Below are 25,314 nucleotides of genomic sequence, written 5' to 3' on the forward strand. Positions count from 1 at the left end.
TCCTCTTTTATTTTTATTTAGGAGCAGTGATGGAAAAGAATTCCAGAAATAGAGTGGCATGGATGTCAAGGTGCAACTACAATCACAAAGTAAGGTAGAGAACAGGAGCAAATAATCAAATAGGTCTGCCTCCCCTAAAGGGAGTTCGTTCTTTTCTCCAAACACTGCTCCCCTGGCTGTTAGAACAGTGGTAATCATCAGTCCGAAGCCATCCCTGCCCTACTTCAGCTAGAAAGTATTAGAACCAACGCAAAGTGGCTTTGGGATTTGGTTTTTGTCTCTTAATGATCCGGATAAATTGAATTTCTCCCCTTTACTTTTTTCATGGGTGGAGAAAAAACTAAGGTTCTGTTATAGCAGTTTATTCTGCAAACATGTGAGGCCTCTGTACTCATCACAGTTCTAGACGCAGGATTAGAAATAAAACATGGATCCCACATCAATGTACAGTGTGAAGTTCTCCCTGGGAAACATGGCGTCCAGACACAACATACGTAGAGGACATAAAAAGTGATGTATAATCAAGTGCCACGTAGCACATCTGTAGTACATTCTGTCAGCAAATAGTTATAATACCTCTCGTGAGTCAAATACTGCTGATATACCAGGATACTGACATTTTCAGAAAAAGATTTCATACAGTTTCTGTGTTTAGAGAGAAGGAATAGTCTGTAAGTTATTTAAACATAAAGTGAAATTCTTCCTGTTCTCCATGTCCTTTTGCTAAATATTTGCTAATATCTTTTTAATTGTGACCTAGTTTAGCCAGAAAATAGAACTCATTTATTATGAAAAAAACTGTATGGAAAGTACGGCCCAAACTGCTGCTTCTGTCACAAATGTAATGCCAAGTCCAAAGCCTACTTGCTTTGGGCATTGAGAAGCCATATTTGCAGACTTGACTGTGCAGTGAGCAGTTTTGTGACCTTTAGCAAATCACCTGATCTTTTTGTGCTGAAGTTGTTCTCGATTGTCCAAAACATAATTCTCCAAAGGACTCAAGTCAAATGCTGACTCCTCTGAGAAACTTTTTCTGATCTCTCATCTTCCTTCTGGCCCATCGCTCTCTTCTCACTTCACTACCTCGCTGTCTTGAAGGACACTTTCTGACACCTAAACTCCCTCAATTTGGGGCTACATCTCTTTTCTGTGACCTTATATCTTTTTTATATCTAACTACACTGTTTTCAACACATCTAGATGCCAATCAACACATGCCTGTCAATTTAGAGGATTTTTTGTGTTTCATTTCTTGTGGTAATAGATGTTAAAATTGTACTAGATAAAAGAAGTTATTTAAAATACCAGGCTTTTCAAGTGCTACGTTACATCGTAATTTCATGCAGATACTTGCACCAGTGGTGACAGTCCTAGGTGAAAAGGATTAGTAACTGGTAAATAGTTTCTTATGCAGTAGTAAATATAAAACTTGGGTTGTTTTTGTTTTTACTGTTTGAAAAATGTTACCACATTTGTTGACAGTAGGTATTGTATGTGTTCTACACAAAACTTTTATTTTATGGCGTGGGTTTATTTTTGTTTGAAATTGGAAGGTGTGTTGGAATTTGAATGCTTTAAAAGGTTAATAATGTCAACATTAGATTTCCCAGCATAGGCTTGCATGAAACATTTGAGATATAATAAGTCAGCCCTAACTCAAACAAATTATAACATATCTTTTTAATATGTTACTGTTTTTGTTCTATAATAAGTGAATTTGATACAGTAAAATAAACAACCAGGTTATCTGGAAAGCTCAGTTACTTAAACTTTGAGTACTTTTATCAAAAGGAGACAAATGAGGGGGCACCTGGGTGGCTCAGTGGGTTAAAGCCACTGCCTTCGGCTCAGGTCGTGATCCCAGAGTCCTGTGATTGAGCCCTGCATGGGGCTCTCTGCTCAGCGGGGAGCCTACTTCCTCCTCCCTCTTTCTCTGCCTGCTTCTCTGCCTACTTGTGATCTCTGTCTGTTAAAAAATAAAATCTTAAAAAAAAAAATGAGACAAATGAGAATATTTTGTTGCAAGCCACACCAGAGATTTACTTATTTAAAAACATTACGGGGGTGCCTGGGTGGCTCAGTCAATTAAGCATCTGACTCTTAATTTTGGCCTAGGTCATGATCTCAGGGTTATGGGATTGAGCCCCACATCAGGCTCCATGCTGAGCATGCCTGCTGAAGATTCTCTCTCTCCCTCTCTCTCTCTGCCCCTCCTCACCATCATGCACCCTCTCTTTCAAAAATAAATAAAAATTTAAAAAATAAGCATTTTGTCTCATGGCATGGAACTTATGAGACCATTTCTTTTTCTGGAATTATAATTACTGGTGTCCTTAACAATTTCTAAATCCAGTTTTCAAGGACTCAGTCACCTATATGACTGAGTTTGGTAGGCAGAAAAATTGTTCAGTCCCAAAGGTTGAATAAGACAGCATCTAGGCTTTTTGGTAGTTATTCAAGTACATTTACATGAAAAGTAGTTTTAAATGTTATTCTTCTTGAAAACTGAAGTATCTGTCAAAGAAAGTTCTGACATCTTTTTATAATATATTAAATAATTCTTGACTTAAACACTAATTTTATGAAAAACTGCTAGTGTTTGACAGAAATTACTGCTGCGAAGCATAAGAAAGTGTGTTTTGCGTTCTCTGAGGGAAAGTACTTCTTAGCACTGTGAGGGAGAAATTTCTAGAACATATGTAATTAAGAGATAGTTTTTATGTTCTATTCAACTTAGTTGCTTTTTTGCTTATAATGAGAGAACACTGTTGGAGCTTTGTAATAGCCCTCCCAACTAATGACCAAAGCCATTTTATTAGCACTTCTATGGGTATAGATACTACTATTGTGTGCTTCCAACTTTATTTGGTATCTTTTTAAAAATTTTGCTTCCAAAAGTTGAATGTTCTTTTGGACAAGTTAGAGAGTGACTCTGCAGAATCATCAATTACCAAAATTTGCTGTTAACCTGATTGGAATCCTTTCCTGATGAGTGCCCACCAGAATTGTTCTTGACAGGGTCACTGGTGAATGCCATAATGCTAGGTCCAATGTTAAATCATCTTCCTTGACATTGGCCTTGGACACTCCAGTCTCTCCCTTCTTCCCCAGGCTTCTTGGTTCTGTTTACTGACAGCCAGCTCATTCTGCTTTGCTAGTTCCTCCTTTTCAAACTTCTAAATTTTAGCTGTCCTCAGGGTTCAGTAACTGAGCCAGTTGTCTATACTAACTCCTTAGATGGTTTGATCTCTTTCATAGCTTTACAGTCTCCACTTTGACATCTAATAGGTGTTTCAAACTTAACAAATCCAAAACCAAATTCCTTATCCCCACACCTCCTCCGGTTCTTTACACCAGAAACCAGCCTATCATCTAATCCTATTAAGGTCTACCTTTGAAATATATCCAACCACTTCCATAACTACCAACTACCATGATTTCTAAGTTACTACTTTTCAGAAAGCCTCTGAGTTTTTACTTAAGGAACTTTAGCCAACTATAACTACTAATTCTTTTAAATTTTCCTGATGCAAATACATGCTTCCACTTTTGTCTTCCTCCATTCTGTTCACCATATAGGTCCTGCCACTTCTCTGTTCAAAACATCCCCTCTTCCTGTCTCACTCAGAATAAAGGGAATACCTTCATGGCCTCTGGCAGCTGCACTAACTTATATCCCTAGTGTCTTGAATGGTGCTTAATTCATGGTAGGCAGTCATAAATATGTGACTAAATGAATTATTTGTAAACATGAAATAGGATTTGGGATTTAAAAAATAAAGGTTAAACTTCATCAAATAGCTTAATTATCTCAATGTAGATTAAAATATTCCTTGGATTAAAATTGGATTTTTTAATTGGATGAAAATACATTGGATTAAAATATTCCTTTAATATTGAACTTTCTATTTAGCATCCACTAAAAGAATTATTTTTTATTTCCCAAATTGACTTAATTTGAAATAAACTTATCAAGACCAAGAAGGTGCTCAAAAATTTATTTCAAAGCCTCTCAATTTTTTCTTTAAGAGACTTCAACTCACTGCTGTGATTTTCTTTAAAAAAAAAAAAAATGCTTAAAGTAAGTTTCTATTGTGTGGTTTTTTTCTTACTCTGAAATACATTATGTAGGTATTTTGGTAAAATTGTAAAGTTTCCTTTCAAAGGCAGCTCTTCTCTATTACAAACCAACTAACTGATTCACCTCACTTATGCATCAACATGAATATTAACATTTTGACCGAAGTGAGCTGGAAGTAGCAAATAACTTAAATCCTTGCCTTTAGTGTACTGCCTTGATGACTTTCTAGCTCACAGGTATATAATACATTTCTTAGTTTTCTTTTTTTTTTAAGATTTTATTTATTTAAGAGAGAGAGACATGGGGAGAGAGGGAACGCAAGCAGGGGATGTGGGAAAGAGAGAAGCAGGCTCCACTGAGCAGGGAACCTGGTGTGGGCTCAGTCCCAGGACCCTGGGATCATGACCTGAGCTGAAGGCAGATGCTTAACGACTGAGCCACCCAGGTGCCCCTCTTAATTTTCTAACTAGAAATTATCCAGTGGTATTTTTTAGCTTTAGCAGATCCAGAAACTGTAGTTAGAGCTACCTTTAATCAAGTGTGATTCTTTTGTTCCTTTCAGTGTACCATTATTATTAACTGAACCAAACCAGTCCAAAGTACTGGAAGTACCCAACCAGCATATTGGTGTTTGATTCATTGTTGAGTAATTAAACAAGCTAACATAGAATATATCACATTATAATCACTACACATAGAAATTTAAATTTCCTTGAGTAGCTTAAATATGGTTAGCATTCTCATCTGATTCAAGAAGATGACCCAAACTCATTTTAGTTGATAATTAAGATACACAGTATTTTTAGTCAACAGGCCATATAAATGACTAAATTGCTTTCAATTCTCCAGTCTTTAGTTGGAATCTCTCTGTTCCGGCTGATTATTTCATAATCAAATAAGATTGTTTTCACAGAGTTGTCATTTTCACTGGAGCGTTCAGTGTTCTAAAGCTCAGGTTATAGTCTACTTGGGCTTACATCACTGTGTATCATTTGTATGTAAACTGCGTTGTTTTGTTGGTGTTGTTTTAAGCACTCAGAGACAATGCTTCTGTGATCTTGTTCTCCCCTTTCTTCTTGTAATGTCTTCTCAGGTGCTTCGTACTGAGTGAATTCCTTTTTATTTATTTATTTATTTATTTATTTTTTAGCATAACAGTATTCATTGTTTTTGCCCCACACCCAGTGCTCCATGCAATCCGTGCCCTCTCCAATACCCACTACCTGGTTCCCCTAACCTCCCACCCCCTGCCCCTTCAAAACCCTCAGATTGTTCTTCAGAGTCTGTAGTCTCTCGTGGTTCACCTCCCCTTCCAATTTCCCTCAACTTCCTTCTCCTCTCCATCTCCCCTTGTCCTCTATGCTATTTGTTATGCTCCACAAATGAGTGAAACCATATGATAATTGACTCTCTCTGCTTGACTTATTTCACTCAGCATAATCTCTTCCAGTCCTGTCCATGTTGCTACAAAAGTTGGGTATTCATCCTTTCTGATGGAGGCATAATACTCCATAGTGTATATGGACCACATCTTCCTTATCCATTTTTCCGTTGAAGGGCATCTTGGTTCTTTCCACAGTTTGGCGACCGTAGCCATTGCGGCTATAAACATTGGGGTACAGATGGCCCTTCTTTTCACTACATCTGTATCTTTGGGGTAAATACCCAGTAGTGCAATTGCAGGGTCATAGGGAAGCTCTATTTTTAATTTCCTGAGGAATCTCCACAGTGTTTTCCAAAGTGGCTGCACCAACTTGCATTCCCACCAACAGTGTAAGAGGGTTCCCCTTTCTCCACATCCTCTCCAACACATGTTGTTTCCTGTTTTGTTAATTTTGGCCATTCTAACTGGTGTAAGGTGGTAATCTTAATCTCCCTGATGGCTAGTGGTGATGAACATTTTTTCATGTGTCTGGTAGCCATTTGTATGTCTTCATTGGAGAAGTGTCTGTTCATATCTTCTGCCTATTTTTTTATATGATTGTCTGTTTTGTGTGTGTTGAGTTTCAGGAGTCCTTTCTAGATCCTGGATATCAACCTTTTGTCTGTACTGTCATTTGCAAATATCTTCTCCCATTCCGTGGGTTGCCTCTTTGTTTTGTTGACTGTTTCCTTTGCTGTGCAGAAGCTTTTGATCCTGATGACGTCCCAAAAGTTCATCTTTGCTTTTGTTTCCTTTGCCTTTGGAGACATGGTCCTCTCAATTGATGCAGAGAAAGCATTTGACAAATCCAGCATCCGTTCCTGATTAAAACGCTTCAAAGTATAGGGAACACTCCTGAACTTCATAAACTCTATCTATGAAAGACCCACAGCAAATATCATCCTCAATGGGAAAAAGTTTGCAGCCTTCCCGTTGAGATCAGGAACACAACAAGGATGCCCACTCTCATCACTCTTGTTCAACATAGTATTAGAAGTCCTAGCAACAGCAATCAGACAGCAAAGAGAAATAAAAGTTATCCAAATTGGCAATGAAAAAGTCAAACTCTCTCTTCACAGATGACATGATTCTTTATATGGAAAACCCAAAAGACTCCACCCACAAACTACTAGAACTCATACAGCAATTTAGTAACGTGGCAGGATGCAAAGTCAGTGTACAGAAATCAGTGGCTTTCTTATACACTAACAATGGAAATACAGAAAGGGAAATTAGAGAATTGATTCCATTTACTATAGCACCAAGAACCGTAAGATACCTGGGAATAAACCTAACCAAAGAGGTAAAGGAACTGTACTCAAGGAACTACAGAACATTCATGTAAGAAATTGAAGAAGACACAAAAAGATGAAAGACCATTCCATGCTCTTGGATCGGAAGAATAAACATTGTTAAAATGTCTATACTGCCTAGAGCAATCTATATTTTTAATGCCATTCTGATCAAAATTCCACCGGTATTTTTCAAAGAGCTGGAGCAAATAATCCTAACATTTGTATGGAATCAGAAGAGACCCTGAATCGCTAAGGAAATGTTGAAAAACAAAAATAAAACTGGGAGCATCATGTTACCTGATTTCAAGCTTTATTACAAAGCTGTGATCACCAAGACAGCATGGTACTGGCATAAAAACAGATACATAGACTAGTGGAACAGAGTGGAGAGCCCAGATACGGACCCCCAACTCTATGGGCAAATAACCTTTGACAAAGCAGGAAAAAATATACAGTGGAAAAAAGACAGTCTCTTCCATAAATGGTGCTGGGAAAACTGGACATCTATATGTAGAAGAATGAAACTCGACCATTCTCTTACACCATACACAAAGATAAACTCAAAATGGATAAAAGACCCCAACAAGAGATAGGAATCCATCAGAATCCTAGAGGAGAACATAGGCAGTAACCTCTTTGATATCAGCCACAGCAACTTCTTTCAAGATATGTCTCCAAAGGCAAAGGAAACAAAAGCGAAGATGAACTTTTGGGACTTCATCAAGATCAAAAGCTTCTGTAACAGTCAACTAAGTGAATTCCTAATAGCCGTTGCTGAGCAACTTCTGTGTCAAGGCCGTAAAGAAGTTATGTAGTTTGGTCCCTTTTTTGGAAGTAATATCTCTTTGTATATGATTGTGTGTTGTTAGTATAAGTGTTTATCAGTGTCCTTCCACATCCTCCACTCCCTTCTTCCGTATTGCTATTGTGTCTTTGCTTTTGTAATGTTTATGTGTTCCTGGTTCTTTAAATATTAGCATTGTTGACATAAGATTGTTGGTCTCATGATATCACTTATGCTGCCTGTTCTGATCAGAATTTTGATAATTTAAAAGTTCTCCTTTTTGTATTTCCTGCTTTAAGGCTTTGCTCACACTGTTTATCCAACCATTTTTCAGTGTACTCTACAAACCCTTATCCTAGCTTTGTTCACTTTGATCTTGATTCTCTACATCATCACTAGGCTCTCTTCTACAACCAAGTCAGGGTTCAGATTGTGTAATAGGAGCTACAGGGTGCAGCACAGACGTGAATTTGGGTGGACACGGTAGCACAAATTGCGTACAGCCACATCACGTGATAATGTGATGTATGAAGAAAATTCAAATTTTCTTCAGTAATTTGAATGCAATTTTTTTGAATAAAAACTGTTGAAATGTAGTAACAGGCTTTCCATATTTTATCCTGTCAATAAGACAGATAATTGTTTTAGACTAGATTTTCTGAAAATGTGTTTTTAGTGTTGACTGTTTGAGATGAATACTAATTGACAAATTTTTATTGCTGAATAAGATAAAATTTTGATGTTGTTAGTGGGTTTGGGGCTTCATTTCAGTAGTCCTCTCTTTTTGTTCTAAATTACTCCTGAACTAATTCTCTTAAGACTCACAAGTTTTACCTTTCCACAGGTAATATGGTCCAATCGTCAACCAGTTAGGTTAAAACAGGTGTTAGAACTTGAAAACTAGGTTAATAAGTTGGGCTGACTCTTCAAACAGTGCACATGCCCCAATCACTGACAATGTGCATAAGGGAGATTGATGAAATAGAAGGAAGAAGTGAGTAGTACAGATTGAAGAAGGGAGAGCAAGGAAGTAGAGTCCAGTCAGGAATTTTACAAACCATAAGAGAGGTTGAGAGTGTCTAGACTCAAGGAGATTTTATTTTTAATTTTGAATATCCTTAAAATATAAAATGTGATTATATGTGGAGACCAAAGAGAGAAGGGTCAAAAGTATGGGCCCTCATACATTGCTGATGGGAATGTGTAATCATATAGCCACTGTGGAAAAGAGTTTGGCAGTTTCTCATTAACTTAAACATAGAATTACTATATGATCCAGAAATTCCATTCCTGAGTATATACTTTTTAAAAAAATGTTCAAATAAAATATGTACATGAGTTTTTAAAGCATCACCATTCACATGAGTCATAAGGTAGAAAAGCCCAAATGACCATCAAACTATGGAATATTATTCAGCAATGAAAAGGAATGAATTTCTGATAGATTCTACAATATGGATGAACCTCAAAAACGTGCCAGGTGAAGGAACCAGACACAAAAGGCCACATATGATGGGATCTGAAATATCTGGAATAGACGAATCCATAGAGACAGGAAGAAGTTTGTTGCTGCCAGGGACTGGGGAGAGTGGGCAACAGGTAGTACCTACTTAACAGGTACAGGTATTCCCTTAGGGATGGTGAGACTATTGGGGACTAGACAGTGGTGATGGTTGCACAACACTGTGAATATACTAAATACCACTGAATTACACATTTTATAATTGTTCAAGTGGCAAATTTTATTTTATGTATATTTTATAATGATACTAAAAAAAACTAAAAGACAGTAACACCAAGGCTTGAATCACAGACTTAAATTCTTTCAGGTCCCTGGGAGGTGCAGTAAACAGAAAAAAAAAATGGTAAGAGGGGAAATGTGGTGAATCGGATATTCAAAACCAAATGTTTTTGAAACCTCTGGGTGGGCTAAATAAGATGATTGTGGCCTATGGTTTTCAACCTCTGCTACAAATGGAGCAAAAACGGTGGGTGATGTCAAGAACCCTAGCTGATGGTAGAGCTGGACTCAGTTTCACAAGAATAGAGGATAAATCTAAGTTGCTTACCCCATATCTGTTTAGCAGATATGTGTTGGATGAAACATAAAAGTAAATAAATAAAGGTTGGAACCTGAGTTTATATCCTTTTTCTTAGTTCTATCTCTTATCTCAACCCATAACTAATCAGTTTGCAAATTTTCACAGTTTGTATTTTTACTATCTCTCTGATAGTTTTTTTTCCCCTGTACCTTTGTCCTTTTCTCACTGCCAGCTCAGGTTCGTGACCTTTCTTGCCTAAGATTATTACAGTAAATTCCTAAAGGTCTCTTTTCCTCTAAGCTTGCCTTCATCTATTATCTTCTCCAAATTACAAAACACCCTGTCTTGCTTAAAATCTGGTAGTACTTTCACATAAAGTCTGGATGTGATGGGAAAAACAGCCATAATACAGCCCCTTCCGCATGTGCTGCTCCCCTGCTCAGGTCTTTGTCCCTTCAGTCTTTCTGAACCCCCCACAGTTGCTGCAGCACACCAGGCATGTTCGCTGTGCTCTTCTTCCTACTCAGACTGCCCTCAGTCTTCAGTGGTCAGCCCAACCTTTAAGACTCTGATTCCTCCAAGAAGCTATTCTACCCAACCCAGTCGCAGATACGGGCTCCTACTGTTGCCCCTCTCTGTGCCCCCAGTCCTCTGAAGTTATCCTACTGCACTTAACTCACTTGTTTGTCATCGTTTTACTTGTCTGATACACCTGTCACACTAACTTCTTGACACTAAGGACCATGACTGTCTCCAGCACCTGGTACATGGCAGGCACACATCAAAGGCAACCCTTATCACTATAGCAAAGAATTAATTTATTATTATAGACTCAATAGATGTTGAATTAGAATATTTCAGAGGTACCAGGCAGGATCTAAGTGCTAGATATCAGATAAGAGATACCAATCAGAGTTCAATTGAAAGAAAAATTTTATGGAAGAGATGATATTTGGGATGAGTGGTGACCATGTGCTATACTTTGAGGTTATCAAGATCCTACCTAGTACTTCCCATCATAATTAGTAATTAATTACACTTATAAACAGAGGAGTTTTCAAAATATATTCTGAATTTTAGTTTCTTTTTTTCTGTGATTTAAGATGAAGGAACACCACCTCTAAAACTGTACCTAAAAGTAAACTCGATTTTACAGTGTCTGTGTCAGTTACTAAGTGAGACTTAGTAATAAATATTAAGAGGTATTACTGTGGCCAAGTTTCATGAAAGCTATTGTCTAATTTTAGTAAAAAATTACTAAGTTTCTAAAATTCCTTTTTGCCTTTTAGAAATGGCTTCACAAACCTATTTGAAAATGGAATGTTAATATATAAGAAGCTGGCAGCAGGTTAATACTTAGACTCAGCTTGTATTTGTTAGATCGTTTTAGAGCTCTGTTAATTATAACTTGTAAATGCTAATCAGGCTATATTAAGAGGCTAAATAGAAGGTTACAATCTTGCCCTTCTCCACATTTCCATACTCTAAAAGACTAAAATAAACACATCTACATTACACTCAGAATAAAAATAAACACTTCAGAGTCACATAATTGAGAAATACATTTTTAAGTAGGAAACACTGATTAAGATTGTAGTTTTAAAAACACAAAGGTTATTTGTACTTTTGTTTCCTTCTAGGACAGATTTTTTTCATTTTAAATTATGTGAGTCCTGAAATGTTTATCTTTACTCCAGACTACTGCATAAATATTGGTTATATATTTTTTTTTCTTTAACCAATGCTTAGCTTGCTAAAGTTGTGAGGTATCTCTTGCCATACTTACATGTGGATCTTCAAAATGACAAACTGCAGACTTGTACATCGATAAATCCACACTGAAAAAGAAATGTTTTAACTTCATTGTGGATTCTCCCCCACACCACCATCAAATCTTATTTGAAAATATTATTGTGAGGTAGAAAATGAGTTATTATGTATGAAAATCCTTTGGAGTTGTTTTAAAATGCAAAACATCTTTTTTAAACAATAATTTAATTAAATTTTGGCCTACACTAGCCCCAAACAAACAAAAAATTCTAATTCCCTAATTGTTTCAGATTAGTCTTTATTTATGAGCATTTAAATGATATAGAACTATTGTTTAAACCAGGGGTCATCAAACTATGGCCCAGACAAGCAGCCTGTTTTTGCAAATAAAGTTTGATTGGCTCACAGCCACACCTGTTCATTTAGGTATGGTCTGTGGCTGATTTTGAGACACAGCAACAGAGCTGAGTAGTTGACAGAAGAGACCAAATGGCCCACAAAGCCTGAACTACTTAGCGTTGCAACCTTTGAGTAATAGTTTGAAGATCCGTATTTTAAGCCATACTGCTCTCTGATGGTTTATTTAAAATAAAATTTATTTGAGAGAGAGAGAGAGCGTGTGTGAGAGAGAGAGACAGAAAGTACAGAGGGAGTGGCAGAGGCAGAGGGAGAAGCAGGCTCCCCGCTGAGCAGGGAGCGTGATGCGGGACTTGATACCAGGACCCTGAGATCATGACCTGAGCTCAAGGCAGACACTTAACTGACTGAGCCACCCAGCTGCCCCTATCTGATAGTTTATAATTATAATTAAAAAGCATTTACTTGAAACCGGAGTCAAGATGGCGGAGAAGTAGCAGGCTGAGACTACCTCAGCTAGCAGGAGATCAGCTAGAGAGCTTATCTAAAGATTGCAAACACCTGCAAATCCATCGGCAGATCGAAGAGAAGAAGAACAGCAATTCTAGAAACAGAAAAACAACCACTTTCTGAAAGGTAGGACTGGCGGAGAGGTGAATCCAAAGCGACGGGAAGATAGACCCCGGGGGGAGGGGCCAGCTCCCGGAAAGCGGCGGAGCAACGGAGCGCAAAATCAGGACTTTTAAAAGTCTGTTCCGCTGAGGGACATCGCTCCGGAGGCTAAACCGGGGCGATGCCCACACGGGGTCGGCGTGACCTCAGGTCCCGCGGGGTCACAGAAGGATCGGGGGTGTCTGAGTGTCGCAGAGCTTGCGGATATTGGAACGGGAAAGCCGGCTGCAGAGACAGAGCCGACAGTAAGCTCGCAGCTCGGAGTTGCCTTGAACCGGTCGCAAGCTCGGTGACCTCGGAGCGCGGCCGGAGGTTAGGCAGACGCGAGTTACTAGGAGCTGTTCGCTGAGGGCGCACAGGGGAGCGGGGCCCCAGGCTCTCGGCTCCTCCGGGCCGGAGACCAGGAGGCCGCCATTTGTATTCCCGTCCTCCGGAACTCTACGGAAAGCGCTCAGGGAACAAAAGCTCCTGAAAGCAAAGCCGAGCAGATCACTCAGCCCCGGCCCCTGGTAAGGGCGGTGTAATTCCGCCTGGGGCAAAGACACTTGAGAATCACTACACCAGGCCCCTCCCCCAGAAGATCAACAAGAAATCCAGGCAAGACCAAGTTCACCTACCAAGGAGTGCAGTTTCAATACCAAGGAGAGAGCAGCAGAATTCCAGAGGAGGAGAAAACAAACCACGGAACTCATGGCTTTCTGCCTGGGATTTTTTAGTCTTGCAGTTAATTTATTTTTTTTCTTTTTCATTTTTTTTCTCTATTTCTGCTAAAATTTTTTATAACTTTTACCCTTTTCTTTTTTAACGTTTTTTAACTAGATTATCTAATATATATATATTTTGCTTTTTTATGATTTTCTTTATTCATTTTCTTTTTTTTTAATTCTTTTTTTTCCTTTCTTTCTTTTTGAACGTCTTTTTATCCCCAAATCAGAAGAGATCCTAATCTCTTCAATCTTTTTTTTCTTAATTCTTTTTTAAATTCTTGATTGAATTTTTAATTCAATCTCCTTTTTTTTTATTCTTTTTTTCTTTTTTTTCTTTCTTTCTTTTTGAACCTCTTTTAATCCCCAAATCAGAAGAGATCCCAATCAGAAGAGATTGGGAGATCCCAATCAAAGGAGATCCCAATCAGAGGAGATCCCTCACTCAATCGTGAGGGGGGAGAAATCCCCCCTCATGATTTGGGATCTCTTCTGATTTGGTGAAAGCATATTTTCCTGGGATTGTTGCCACCCTTTTAGTATTTTACTTGCTCCTTCATATACTCTTAGCTGGACAAAATGACAAGGCGGAAAAATTCACAACAAAAAAAAGAACAAGAGGCAGTACCGAAGGCTAGGGACCTAATCAATACAGACATTGGTAATATGTCAGATCTAGAGTTCAAAATGACAATTCTCAAGGTTATAGCCGGGCTTGAAAAAGGCATGGAAGATATTAGAGAAACCCTCTCCAGAGATATAAAAGCCCTTTCTGGAGAAATAAAAGAACTAAAATCTAACCAAGTTGAAATCAAAAAAGCTATTAATGAAGTTCAATCAAAAATGGAGGCTCTCACTGCTAGGATAAATGAGGCAGAAGAAAGAATTAGCGATATAGAAGACCAAATGACAGAGAATAAAGAAGCTGAGCAAAAGAGGGACAAACAGCTACTGGAACATGAGGGGAGAATTCGAGAGATAGGTGACACCATAAGACGAAACAACATTAGAATAATTGGGATTCCAGAAGAAGAAGAAAGAGAGAGGGGAGCAGAAGGTATACTGGAGAGAATTATTGGGGAGAATTTCCCCAATATGGCAAAGGGAACGAGCATCAAAATTCAGGAAGTTCAGAGAACGCCCCTCAAAATCAATAAGAATAGGCCCACACCCCGTCACCTAATAGTAAAATTTACAAGCCTTAGTGACAAAGAGAAAATCCTGAAATCAGCCCGGGAAAAGAAGTCTGTAACATACAATGGTAACAGTATTAGATTGGCAGGTGACTTATCCACAGAGACCTGGCAGGCCAGAAAGAGCTGGCATGACATTTTCAGAGCACTAAACGAGAAAAACATGCAGCCAAGAATACTATATCCAGCTAGGCTATCATTGAAAATAGAAGGAGAGATTAAAAGCTTCCAGGACAAACAAAAACTGAAAGAATTTGCAAACACCAAACCAGCTCTACAGGAAATACTGAAAGGGGTCCTCTAAGCAAAGAGAGAGCCTACAAGTGGTAGATCAGAAAGGAACAGAGACAATATACAGTAACAGTCACCTTACAGGCAATACAATGGCACTAAAATCATATCTCTCAATAGTTACCCTGAATGTTAATGGGCTAAATGCCCCAATCAAAAGACACAGGGTATCAGAATGGATAAAAAAACAAAACCCATCTATATGTTGCCTCCAAGAAACTCATTTTAAACCCGAAGACACCTCCAGACTTAAAGTGAGGGGGTGGAAAAGAATTTACCATGCTAATGGACATCAGAAAAAAGCAGGAGTGGCAATCCTTATATCAGATCAATTAGATTTTAAGCCAAAGACTATAATAAGAGATGAGGAAGGACACTATATCATACTCAAAGGGTCTGTCCAACAAGAAGATCTAACAATTTTAAATATCTATGCCCCCAACGTGGGTGCAGCCAACTATATAAACCAATTAATAACAAAATCAAAGAAACACATCAACAATAATACAATAATAGTAGGGGACTTTAACACTCCCCTCACTGAAATGGACAGATCATCCAAGCAAAAGATCAACAGGGAAATAAAGGCCTTAAATGATACACTGGATGAGATGGACATCACAGATATATTCAGAACATTTCATCCCAAAGCAACAGAATACACATTCTTCTCTAGTGCACATGGAACATTCTCCAGAATAGATCACATCCTCGGTCCTAAATCAGGACTCAACCGGTATCAAAAGATTGGGATCATTCCCTGCATATTTTCAGACCACAATGCTCTGAAGCTAGAACTCAACCACAAGAGGAAGTTTGGAAAGAACCCCAAAACATGGAGACTAAACAGCATCCTTCTAAAGAATGAATGGGTCAACCGGGAAATTAAAGAAGAATTGAAAAAAATCATGGAAACAAATGATAATGAAAATACAACGGTTCAAAATCTGTGGGACACAACAAAGGCAGTCCTGAGAGGAAAATATATAGCGGTACAAGCTTTTCTCAAGAAACAAGAAAGGTCTCAGGTACACAACCTAACCCTACACCTAAAGGAGCTGGAGAAAGAACAAGAAAGAAACCCTAAGCCCAGCAGGAGAAGAGAAATCATAAAGATCAGAGCAGAAATCAATGAAATAGAAACCAAAAAAACAATAGAACAAATCAACCAAACTAGGAGCTGGTTCTTTGAAAGAATTAATAAAATTGATAAACCCTTGGCCAGACTTATCCAAAAGAAAAGAGAAAGGACCCAAATAAATAAAATCATGAATGAAAGAGGAGAGATCACAACTAACACCAAAGAAATACAAACTATTATAAGAACATACTATGAGCAACTCTACGCCAACAAATTTGACAATCTGGAAGAAATGGATGCATTCCTAGAAACATATAAACTACCAAAATTGAACCAGGAAGAAATAGAAAGCCTGAACAGACCGATAACCAGTAAGGAGATTGAAACAGTCATTAAAAATCTCCAAACAAACAAAAGCCCAGGGCCAGACGGCTTCCCGGGGGAATTCTACCAAACATTTAAAGAAGAACTAATTCCTGTTCTCCTGAAACTGTTCCAAAAAATAGAAATGGAAGGAAAACTCCCAAACTCATTTTATGAGGCCAGCATCACCTTGATCCCAAAACCAGACAAGGATCCCATCAAAAAAGAGAGCTATAGACCAATATCCTTGATGAACACAGATGCAAAAATTCTCACCAAAATACTAGCCAATAGGATTCAACAGTACATTAAAAGGATTATTCACCACGACCAAGTGGGATTATTCCCAGGGCTGCAAGGTTGGTTCAACATCCGCAAATCAGTCAATGTGATACAACACATCAATAAAAGAAAGAACAAGAACCGTATGATACTCTCCATAGATGCTGAAAAAGCATTTGACAAAGTACAGCATCCCTTCCCGATCAAAACCCTTCAAAGTGTAGGGATAGAGGGCACATACCTCAATATCATCAAAGCCATCTATGAAAAACCCACTGCAAATATCGTTCTCAATGGAGAAAAACTGAAAGTTTTTCCACTAAGGTCAGGAACACGGCAGGGATGTCCATTATCACCACTGCTATTCAACATAGTACTAGAAGTCCTAGCCTCAGCAATCAGACAACAAAAGGAAATTAAAGGCATCCAAATCGGCCAAGAAGAAGTCAAATTATCACTCTTCGCAGATGATATGATACTCTATGTGGAAAACCCAAAAGACTCCACTCCAAAACTGCTAGAACTTATACAGGAATTCAGTAAAGTGTCAGGATATAAGATCAATGCACAGAAATCAGTTGCATTTCTCTACACCAACAACAAGACAGAAGAAAGAGAAATTAAGGAGTCAATCCCATTTACAATTGCACCCCCAACCATAAGATACCTAGGAATAAACCTAACCAAAGAGGCTAAGAATCTATACTCAGAAAACTATAAAGTACTCATGAAAGAAATTGAGGAAGACACAAAGAAATGGAAAAATGTTCCATGCTCCTGGATTGGAAGAATAAATATTGTGAAAATGTCTATGCTACCTAAAGCAATCTACACATTTAATGCAATTCCTATCAAAGTACCATCCATCTTTTTCAAAGAAATGGAACAAATAATTTTAAAATTTATATGGAACCAGAAAAGACCTCGAATAGCCAAAGGGATATTGAAAAACAAAGCCAAAGTTGGTGGCATCACAATTCCGGACTTCAAGCTCTATTACACAGCTGTCATCATCAAGACAGCATGGTACTGGCACAAAAACAGACACATAGACCAATGGAACAGAATAGAGAGCCCAGAAATAGACCCTCAACTCTATGGTCAACTAATCTTCGACAAAGCAGGAAAGAATGTCCAATGGAAAAAAGACAGCCTCTTCAATAAATGGTGTTGGGAAAATTGGACAGCCATGTGCAGAAAAATGAAATTGGACCATTTCCTTACACCACACACAAAAATAGATTCAAAATGGATTAAGGACCTCAATGTGAGAAAGGAATCCATCAAAATCCTTGAGGAGAACACAGGCAGCAACCTCTTCGACCTCAGCCGCAGCAGCATCTTCCTAGGAACATCGCCAAAGGCAAGGGAAGCAAGGGCAAAAATGAACTTTTGGGATTTCATCAAAATCAAAAGCTTTTGCACAGCAAAGGAAACAGTTAACAAAACCAAAAGACAACTGACAGAATGGGAGAAGATATTTGCAAACGACATATCAGATAAAGGACTAGTGTCCAAAATCTATAAAGAACTTAACAAACTCAACACCCAAAGAACAAATAATCCAATCAAGAAATGGGCAGAGGACATGAACAGACGTTTCTGCAAAGAAGACATCCAGATGGCCAACAGACACATGAAAAAGTGCTCCATATCACTCGGCATCAGAGAAATACAAATCAAAACCACAATGAGATATCACCTCACACCAGTCAGAATGGCTAAAATCAACAAGTCAGGAAATGACAGATGCTGGCGAGGATGCAGAGAAAGGGGAACCCTCCTACACTGTTGGTAGGAATGCAAGCTGGTGCAACCCCTCTGGAAAACAGCATGGAGGTTCCTCAAAATGTTGAAAATAGAACTGCCCTATGACCCAGCAATTGCACTACTGGGAATTTACCCTAAAGATACAAACGTAGTGATCCAAAGGGGCACGTGCACCCGAATGTTTATAGCAGCAATGTCCACAATAGCCAAACTATGGAAAGAACCTAGATGTCCATCAACAGATGAATGGATCAAGAAGATGTGGTATATATACACAATGGAATACTATGCAGCCATCAAAAGAAACGAAATCTTGCCATTTGCGACAACATGGATGGAACTAGAGCGTATCATGCTTAGCGAAATAAGTCAAGCGGAGAAAGACAACTATCATATGATCTCCCTGATATGAGGAAGTGGTGATGCAACATGGGGGCTTAAGTGGGTAGGCGAAGAATCCATGAAACAAGATGGGATAGGGAGGGAGACAAACCATAAGTGACTCTTAATCTCACGAAACAAACTGTGGGTTGCTGGGGGGAGGGGGTTGGGAGAAGTGGGGTAGGGTTATGGACATTGGGGAGGGTATGTGCTTTGGGGTAAATTGGAAGGGGAGATGAACCATGAGAGACTATGGACTCTGAAAAACAATCTGAGGGGTTTGAAGTGGCGGGGGGGTGGGAGGTTGGGGTACCAGGTGGTGGGTATTATAGAGGGCACAGCTTGCATGGAGCACTGGGTGTGGTGAAAAAATAATGAATACTGTTTTTCTGAAAATAAGTAAATTGAAAAAAAATAAAAATAAAAATAAAAAATAAAAAATAAAAAAAAAAGCATTTACTTAATGAACCTAAAACTAAAATGCAAAAGATTACTTTTCTCTTTGCAAAAGCTTTTCTGTCTGGAGATGGAGAAACTAAAGCTGTGTAAGATGCTATCTATGTTAACCATTCCTTCAGCTACTCATTGCTTGCTAGCCTTGTCCTTGCTCAATTTTCATAACTGCAAGTGAAATTTCATTCTTTTTTTCTATAAATTTGAAAATCACTACATAAAGAAGATGCCATTTTGCCTCCTCTCACTCCCCATCCCCAAAGAATTTGAAATAGAAATGATTTTTCTCTATGATGGGCCTTTTCTCACTGCCTACTTTGTTTTTAGACTTTTTTTTTTTAAATTTCTTTTCAATGTAACAGTATTCATTGTTTTTGTACCACACCCAGTGCTCCATGCAATACGTGCCCTCCCCAATACCTACCACCTGGTTCCCCCAACCTCCCACCCCCACCCCTTCAAAACCCTCAGGTTGTTTTTCAGTGTCTGTAGTCTCTCATGGTTCTCCTCCCCTTCCAATTTCCCTCAACTCCCTTCTCCTCTCCATCTCCCCATATCCTCCATGCTATTTGTTATGTTCCACAAATAAGTGAAACCATATGATAATTGACTCTCTCTGCTTGACTTATTTCACTCAGCATAATCTCTTCCAGTCCCGTCCATGTTGCTACAAAAGTTGGGTATTCATCCTTTCTGATGGAGGCATAATACTCCATAGTGTATGGACCACATTTTCCTTATCCATTCGTCCATTGAAGGGCATCTTGGTTCTTTCCACAAGTTTGGCGACCGTGGCCATTGCTCTCACTACCTACTTTTAATATGCAGTATTAAACAGAGGAACTGAGGAACTCCCTTTAATATGCAGTATTAAACAGAGGAACTCCCTTTTCTTTCAAGGACTCCAGTTTCCTGTTGTTGTTCCTAACTTACACATCTCTTTAAATTACGCATAGTATGTACATAATTAGTAATTAGTGAGCATAATGGAATTTACTTCCTTGGAGAGGTAACTATAGCCCAAAACTACAGGAAGTGATAGAACAGCTCTCAGAAGTTCACCTTACCTGAAGTAGAAATACATGCTACTTCCACTCACTTCGAATACAGAGTTGTAGACTTTTAGAATGTTAGACCAGAAGATGTTATAGAGTCTTGGACAGCAGTGGTTCTCAAACTTCAGCAAGATACATGTGAAAAGATATATAACCAATTGTTCTACATAGGCAAAAGATTTTAAGATGATTCACAAATGAAGTTATACAAACGACCAAAGAGGACATGAGTGTTCAACATCATTAGTCATCAGAGAAGTATAAATTAAAATCGTAATGAGATGTTACCATATAACCTTGGGAATGGTCAAAATTTAAAAGACTAACAACACCAAGTGTTGGCAAGGCTATGGAGCAACTGGCACTGTCCCGCAATATTGTTGGGAATAAAAATTGGTACAACCACTTTAGAAAACTAACTGGCAGGGGCTTTTTTTAAATTAAACATCTACCTACTCTGTGATCCAACAGTTCCATTCTTAGATACTTATTTAAGAGAAGTTAAAACATGGGTCACAAAAATACCAGTACAATATTTGTAGTTGTTTTATTCATAATAGCTTAAAACTAGAAAGAGCCCAGGTCCATCAATAGGAGAATGAATAAACATTTGATAAATATATCAAACTTGATATATATCAATATATATGATATCAAATATATATGATATATTTGATATATATATCAAATATATATGATATCAAATATATATGATATTGATATATATCAATATATATGATATCAAATATATCAAGTTTGATATATTTATGTAGTGGAATACTATTCAGCAGCATAAAGAAATGGATTACTGATAAATACTGACTAAAAAATAGCTTCCACAAAGAAGTACATATGGCAGCTCCACTTATGTGAAATTGTAGAACAGGCAAAACTAGACTTCAGCGGAAAAAAGGTCAGAATAGTGGTTGCCTCAAGGATGATGGGATGGGGATTGACTATTATAAGGAATATTGAGGGATTTAGGGATTGAACAAGGAAAAAGACATCATTGGGCAGGGTTGCAGGAGAAAGGAATTCCCTCATGGCATGAGACCATCTTGAGGCTTGTGGTCAAAGGATCACCAACCAGAAGGGGAAGAGGGCAAGAGAACTACTGAGGTGAGAAAGATTAGAGAGGGTATCCCTGGAGCTCATAGGTCTACAGGATAGAGTTCAGTAGCACCATGGGGAATCTCTGGGTTGGAGAACTCTGATGGGCAGCAGTGACTAAGAGTCTTATCATCACTAGGCTCTATCATATCAAGGCTAGATCAGGAATAGTTATGGGGCATATGCTAAACAGTCCAGCTACAAATGGCTAAAAATCTGCTCAGCTATTTTTTTTTTAATAATCGGGAGAGTAAAAAATTAAGTTTGGGGCCAATATACTTTTTTTTTTTTTTAATTTCTTTTCAGCGTAACAGAATTCATTGTTTTTGCACTACACCCAGTGCTCCATGCAATACGTGCCCTCCATAATACCCACCACCTGGCTCCCCCAACCTCCCACCCCCCACCGCCCCTTCAGAACCCTCAGGTTGTTTTTCAGAGTCCATAGTCTCTCATGGTTCATCTCCCCTTCCAATATACTTTTGAGCTGTTGGTCTCAGCCAGTGATGACGAAATAAACAACCCAGAGCCAATACTTAGAAGCCATCTTCAGCTGAAATACACAACTGAGAAGGGACAAGAGGAAATACTCTGGTGTGATGATAATGTTCCTAGCTTGATAAAGTTTAAGACTGTGCAGGTAAAGTATTTGTTAAAACTCAGTGAATATACACCTAAGATTTCTGCATTTCATTGTACACTCATTTTTTTAAATTATAAGCAAATATTGAACCTTAGTTAATGATGTTCATGGCTAAGTATTTAAGGAGAAATGAACTGCTATATACAGTTTATACTGAAATGCCAAAAATGGAATGGATTTTTGAATAGATAGAAGGACAGATAGTTGGATGCATATATGATAAAGCGAATGCAGTGAAATTTTAATGGTAAAATCCAGGTTGGGGTATACATGTGTTTATTATAAAACGTACAACTTGGTTCTGTGTTTGAAAATTTTCATAATGAGATGTAAAAGACCATAGTGTAGAGAAAGACTGAGGTACCAATTAGGAACTATGCCATTGCATTAAAAAAGATACAGAGAGCTTTATATTTCTTGGCCAACTAGAAGCTATAATTTTATAGAACTCGATCCTATATTTGATCATTTGACTAAAAACCTGTTGTGTTTCATCTGTTACAGGGAAAGTCCTTCTGCCAGTGTGGATACATGTACATTTCTGTCCTCATTTGTATGTTCCAGTAGGACTCTGCTAATTGATGGCCGGGTAGAACTCAAAAGAGGCCTGCAGAGGCAGGAGCGGCATCTTTTCCTGTTCAATGATTTGTTTGTTGTGGCCAAAATCAAGTAAGTATACTGTAAACCCTCTCCCAGTTTATAAAATTGCATTCCCACTAACAAAGATAACCCTTCTGCTCAGTGCTTACTGTAAAGAATGTCTGGCCTCTGTTACCATAACTAGTACCTGAAGTAAGTTTAATAGTTTTGTTTTGTTTTATTTTTGCAAAAATAAAAAAAGTTTTGGTTGTTTTTTCATTCAATAAGTGTTCATTTAGGTCCCACTCTGGCCATGTTCTGAATACATACAGGGGATACAGTACAGGATGTGGTGGGTATTGTCCCTGCTTTTTTGGCCTTTTTATTTTAACATGTGGGAGAAATTACAGATTGTGATTAGTGCTATGAAGAAAATTGGGGGCAGGGTGAAATAAAATATGGGGTATATGTTAGGTAGCCGTAGTTGAGGGGGAAAAAATCATTGAAGACTGAAAAGCAACCAGCCATTCAGATATTAGGAGGATGAGCATTCTAGGCAGAGGGAAGAGCAGACCCAAAGGTGGTAGGAAAGCTTGGTCCTTTGAAGGAGCTAAAGGAAAGGTTCTGTAACTGGAACATAATGAGCAGGAGAGGAATATGAATTGAGGTTGGAAAACTAGACAAGGATCAGGTTAGCAGGACCTTGTCAGCTGTGTAATCTATTTCCATGTAACAAATTACCCCAAAACCACAGTTTATAACTGCAAACATCTCATACACAGGAACATGCATCCGTACGGAGGAATCTCATGCTGAGAAGTGGCTTTGCCATGGTTCTGACTGCTCGTGAGGCTACAGTCAAGCTGTTGACCAGGTTGTAATCATCTTACAGCTTGACTGACGCTCGCAAATCCACCTCTCCATTCCCTCATGTGGATGCTGGCAGGCCTCCGTCCCCTGGCTGTTGGCCAGACCTGGTGGCTCCTCCCCACGCGGGTGTCTTCCCAGGGCTGCTCATAACATGGGATTGCTTCCTCCGAACTGGAAGATCCAAGAGTGTGAGATGGAGCGTAGGCAGGCGAGAGAACACCCCAGACAGAAGCCACAGCCCTTTGTAACCTGATTTTGCAGGCAGCGTACCATCATTTCTGACATATGCTATTGGCCACACGGACCAGTCTTAGTGCAGCAGGGAAGACAACTATGCAAGGGTGCGAATATCAGGAAGCAGAGATCGCTGGGGGCCGTCTTGGAGGCCAAGTACAGCAAAGGCTATGTTAAGGAGTTGGGATTTTATCCAAAGGGATTTTAATTAGGGGAGTACTATAATGCAGTTCATATTTTTAAGATCTTGTTTCTTGCTCTGAGAGGTAATGGATTAGAGAGTAGGCAAGAGTAGAGAAGCAAGGAGACTGGGCAGGAGGGTAGAGTAGTCCCAATGAAACACAATGAGGGCTTTATCTGGGGAAGGGGCAGTTCAGTGAAGGAGACACACATATTTGGAATATATTTGAGAGGTAACTAAAAGAATTTACTTTCCACTCAGTACTAAATGCCTGTGTATTTAACTCTCTGCGTAGAACATGGTGGTTTCTCCTTGTTCCATCCCCCCACTCTCATGATTTATCAAACCCAGTAGAAGATAAAAGTATGTTAATAAATCCAGTACCATCAAGGGATTTTTAATCACTAGAGAATAGTAAATACTTTTTTCTGCTATCTTCACTCTCACACCTAAGTCATACCATGCCATATATAAGACATGGCCACAGCTAAATTCTAATTTTGCAAAGCAGTATGAATTTAGTATAACTGGGGTGAATAATGGTAAAGACCTCACGGTTATTTGGATCTTACTGTATTTTAAGTATTTTTCTAAAGACTAACCTGCATAGCTGTTCTATCAGGCAGATACTATTTTTCTCTTGTTACAGAAGAAATTGATACTCAGAGAAGTTAAATTATTTGACTAAGATCCCAAAGGTAGTCATTAGTTGAGCCCACATTTGAATATGGGTCCATCTTATTTCAAAATCTGCTGTGTCTGTTACCCCTTTTCCAAAGGATTTCACAGAAAATTCCTCCACAGGAAGTATTTGTTTTCTTTTATAACAGTATAGTCTTGTGCAATGAGTAGTAGTTCTTAACTAATAAGAAACAGTATTTCAGTTCTTTTTTAAAATTTTCTAAAGATTTGTTTATTTATTTATTTGACAGACAGAGATCACAAGCAGGCAGAGAGGCAGGCAGAGAGAGAGGGAAGCAGGCTCCTCGCTGAGCAGAGAGCCCGATGCAGGGCTTGGTCCCAGGACCCTGGGATCATGACCTGAGCCAAAGGCAGAGGCTTTCGCCCACTGAGCCACCCAGGTGCCCTTAGTATTTCAGTTCTTTAATAAATACCCAAAAGTGGGATTTCTGGATTATATAATATTTCTGTTCTTAATTTTTTAAAAGATTTTATTTATTCATTTGGCAGAAAGAGACACAGCAAGAGAGGGAAGACAAGCATGGGGAGTGGGAGAGAGAGAAGTAGGCTTCCTGCCAAGAAGGAAGCCCGATGCAGGTCTTGATCCAAGACACTGGGATCATGACCCGAGCTAAGGCAGACACTCAGTCGCCGAGCCACCCAGATGCCCCTCTGTTTTTAGTTTTTTGAGAAACCTCCATATTGTTGTCCTAGTGGTTGCCCCATTTTACATTCTCACCAACAGTGTGCAAGGGCTCCAATTCCTCCATGTCCTTACCAATTCTCATTGTCTTTCTGGCTTTTGTGCTCTGTTTGGGGATTCTTTTTTTAAATAACAGCCATTCTGACAGTGTGAAGTGATATCTTAAGTTTTAACAACATTGGTAAGATTGACATCTTACCAGGTATTCTTTTCCAACCACGATGGAATGAAACTCAAAATCAGGCAAAGCTTTAAACATGTTTCAGGAGAAATAGTTCCCTGTAATGTCTTCCCTATCACTTCTCTCCCTTTGATG

At 38.7% G+C, this 25,314-nt stretch overlaps 1 protein-coding gene across 2 annotated transcripts in view; it reads left to right on the top strand.

Moving 5' to 3' along the window:
• The window catches only part of ARHGAP20 (Rho GTPase activating protein 20), a 138,692-nt gene that overhangs the window by 67,803 nt on the left and 45,575 nt on the right, over window positions 1–25,314 (top strand). For both annotated transcript variants that reach the window (XM_044257682.1, XM_044257681.1), the window contains exon 3: window positions 22,255–22,419. In XM_044257682.1, the coding sequence (XP_044113617.1) occupies window positions 22,255–22,419 (165 nt within the window). The remainder of the gene's footprint in view (window positions 1–22,254; window positions 22,420–25,314) is intronic.

This window comes from Neovison vison, chromosome 7 (genome assembly GCF_020171115.1).
Source record: "Neovison vison isolate M4711 chromosome 7, ASM_NN_V1, whole genome shotgun sequence".
Classification (NCBI taxonomy): Eukaryota; Metazoa; Chordata; class Mammalia; order Carnivora; family Mustelidae; genus Neogale; species Neogale vison.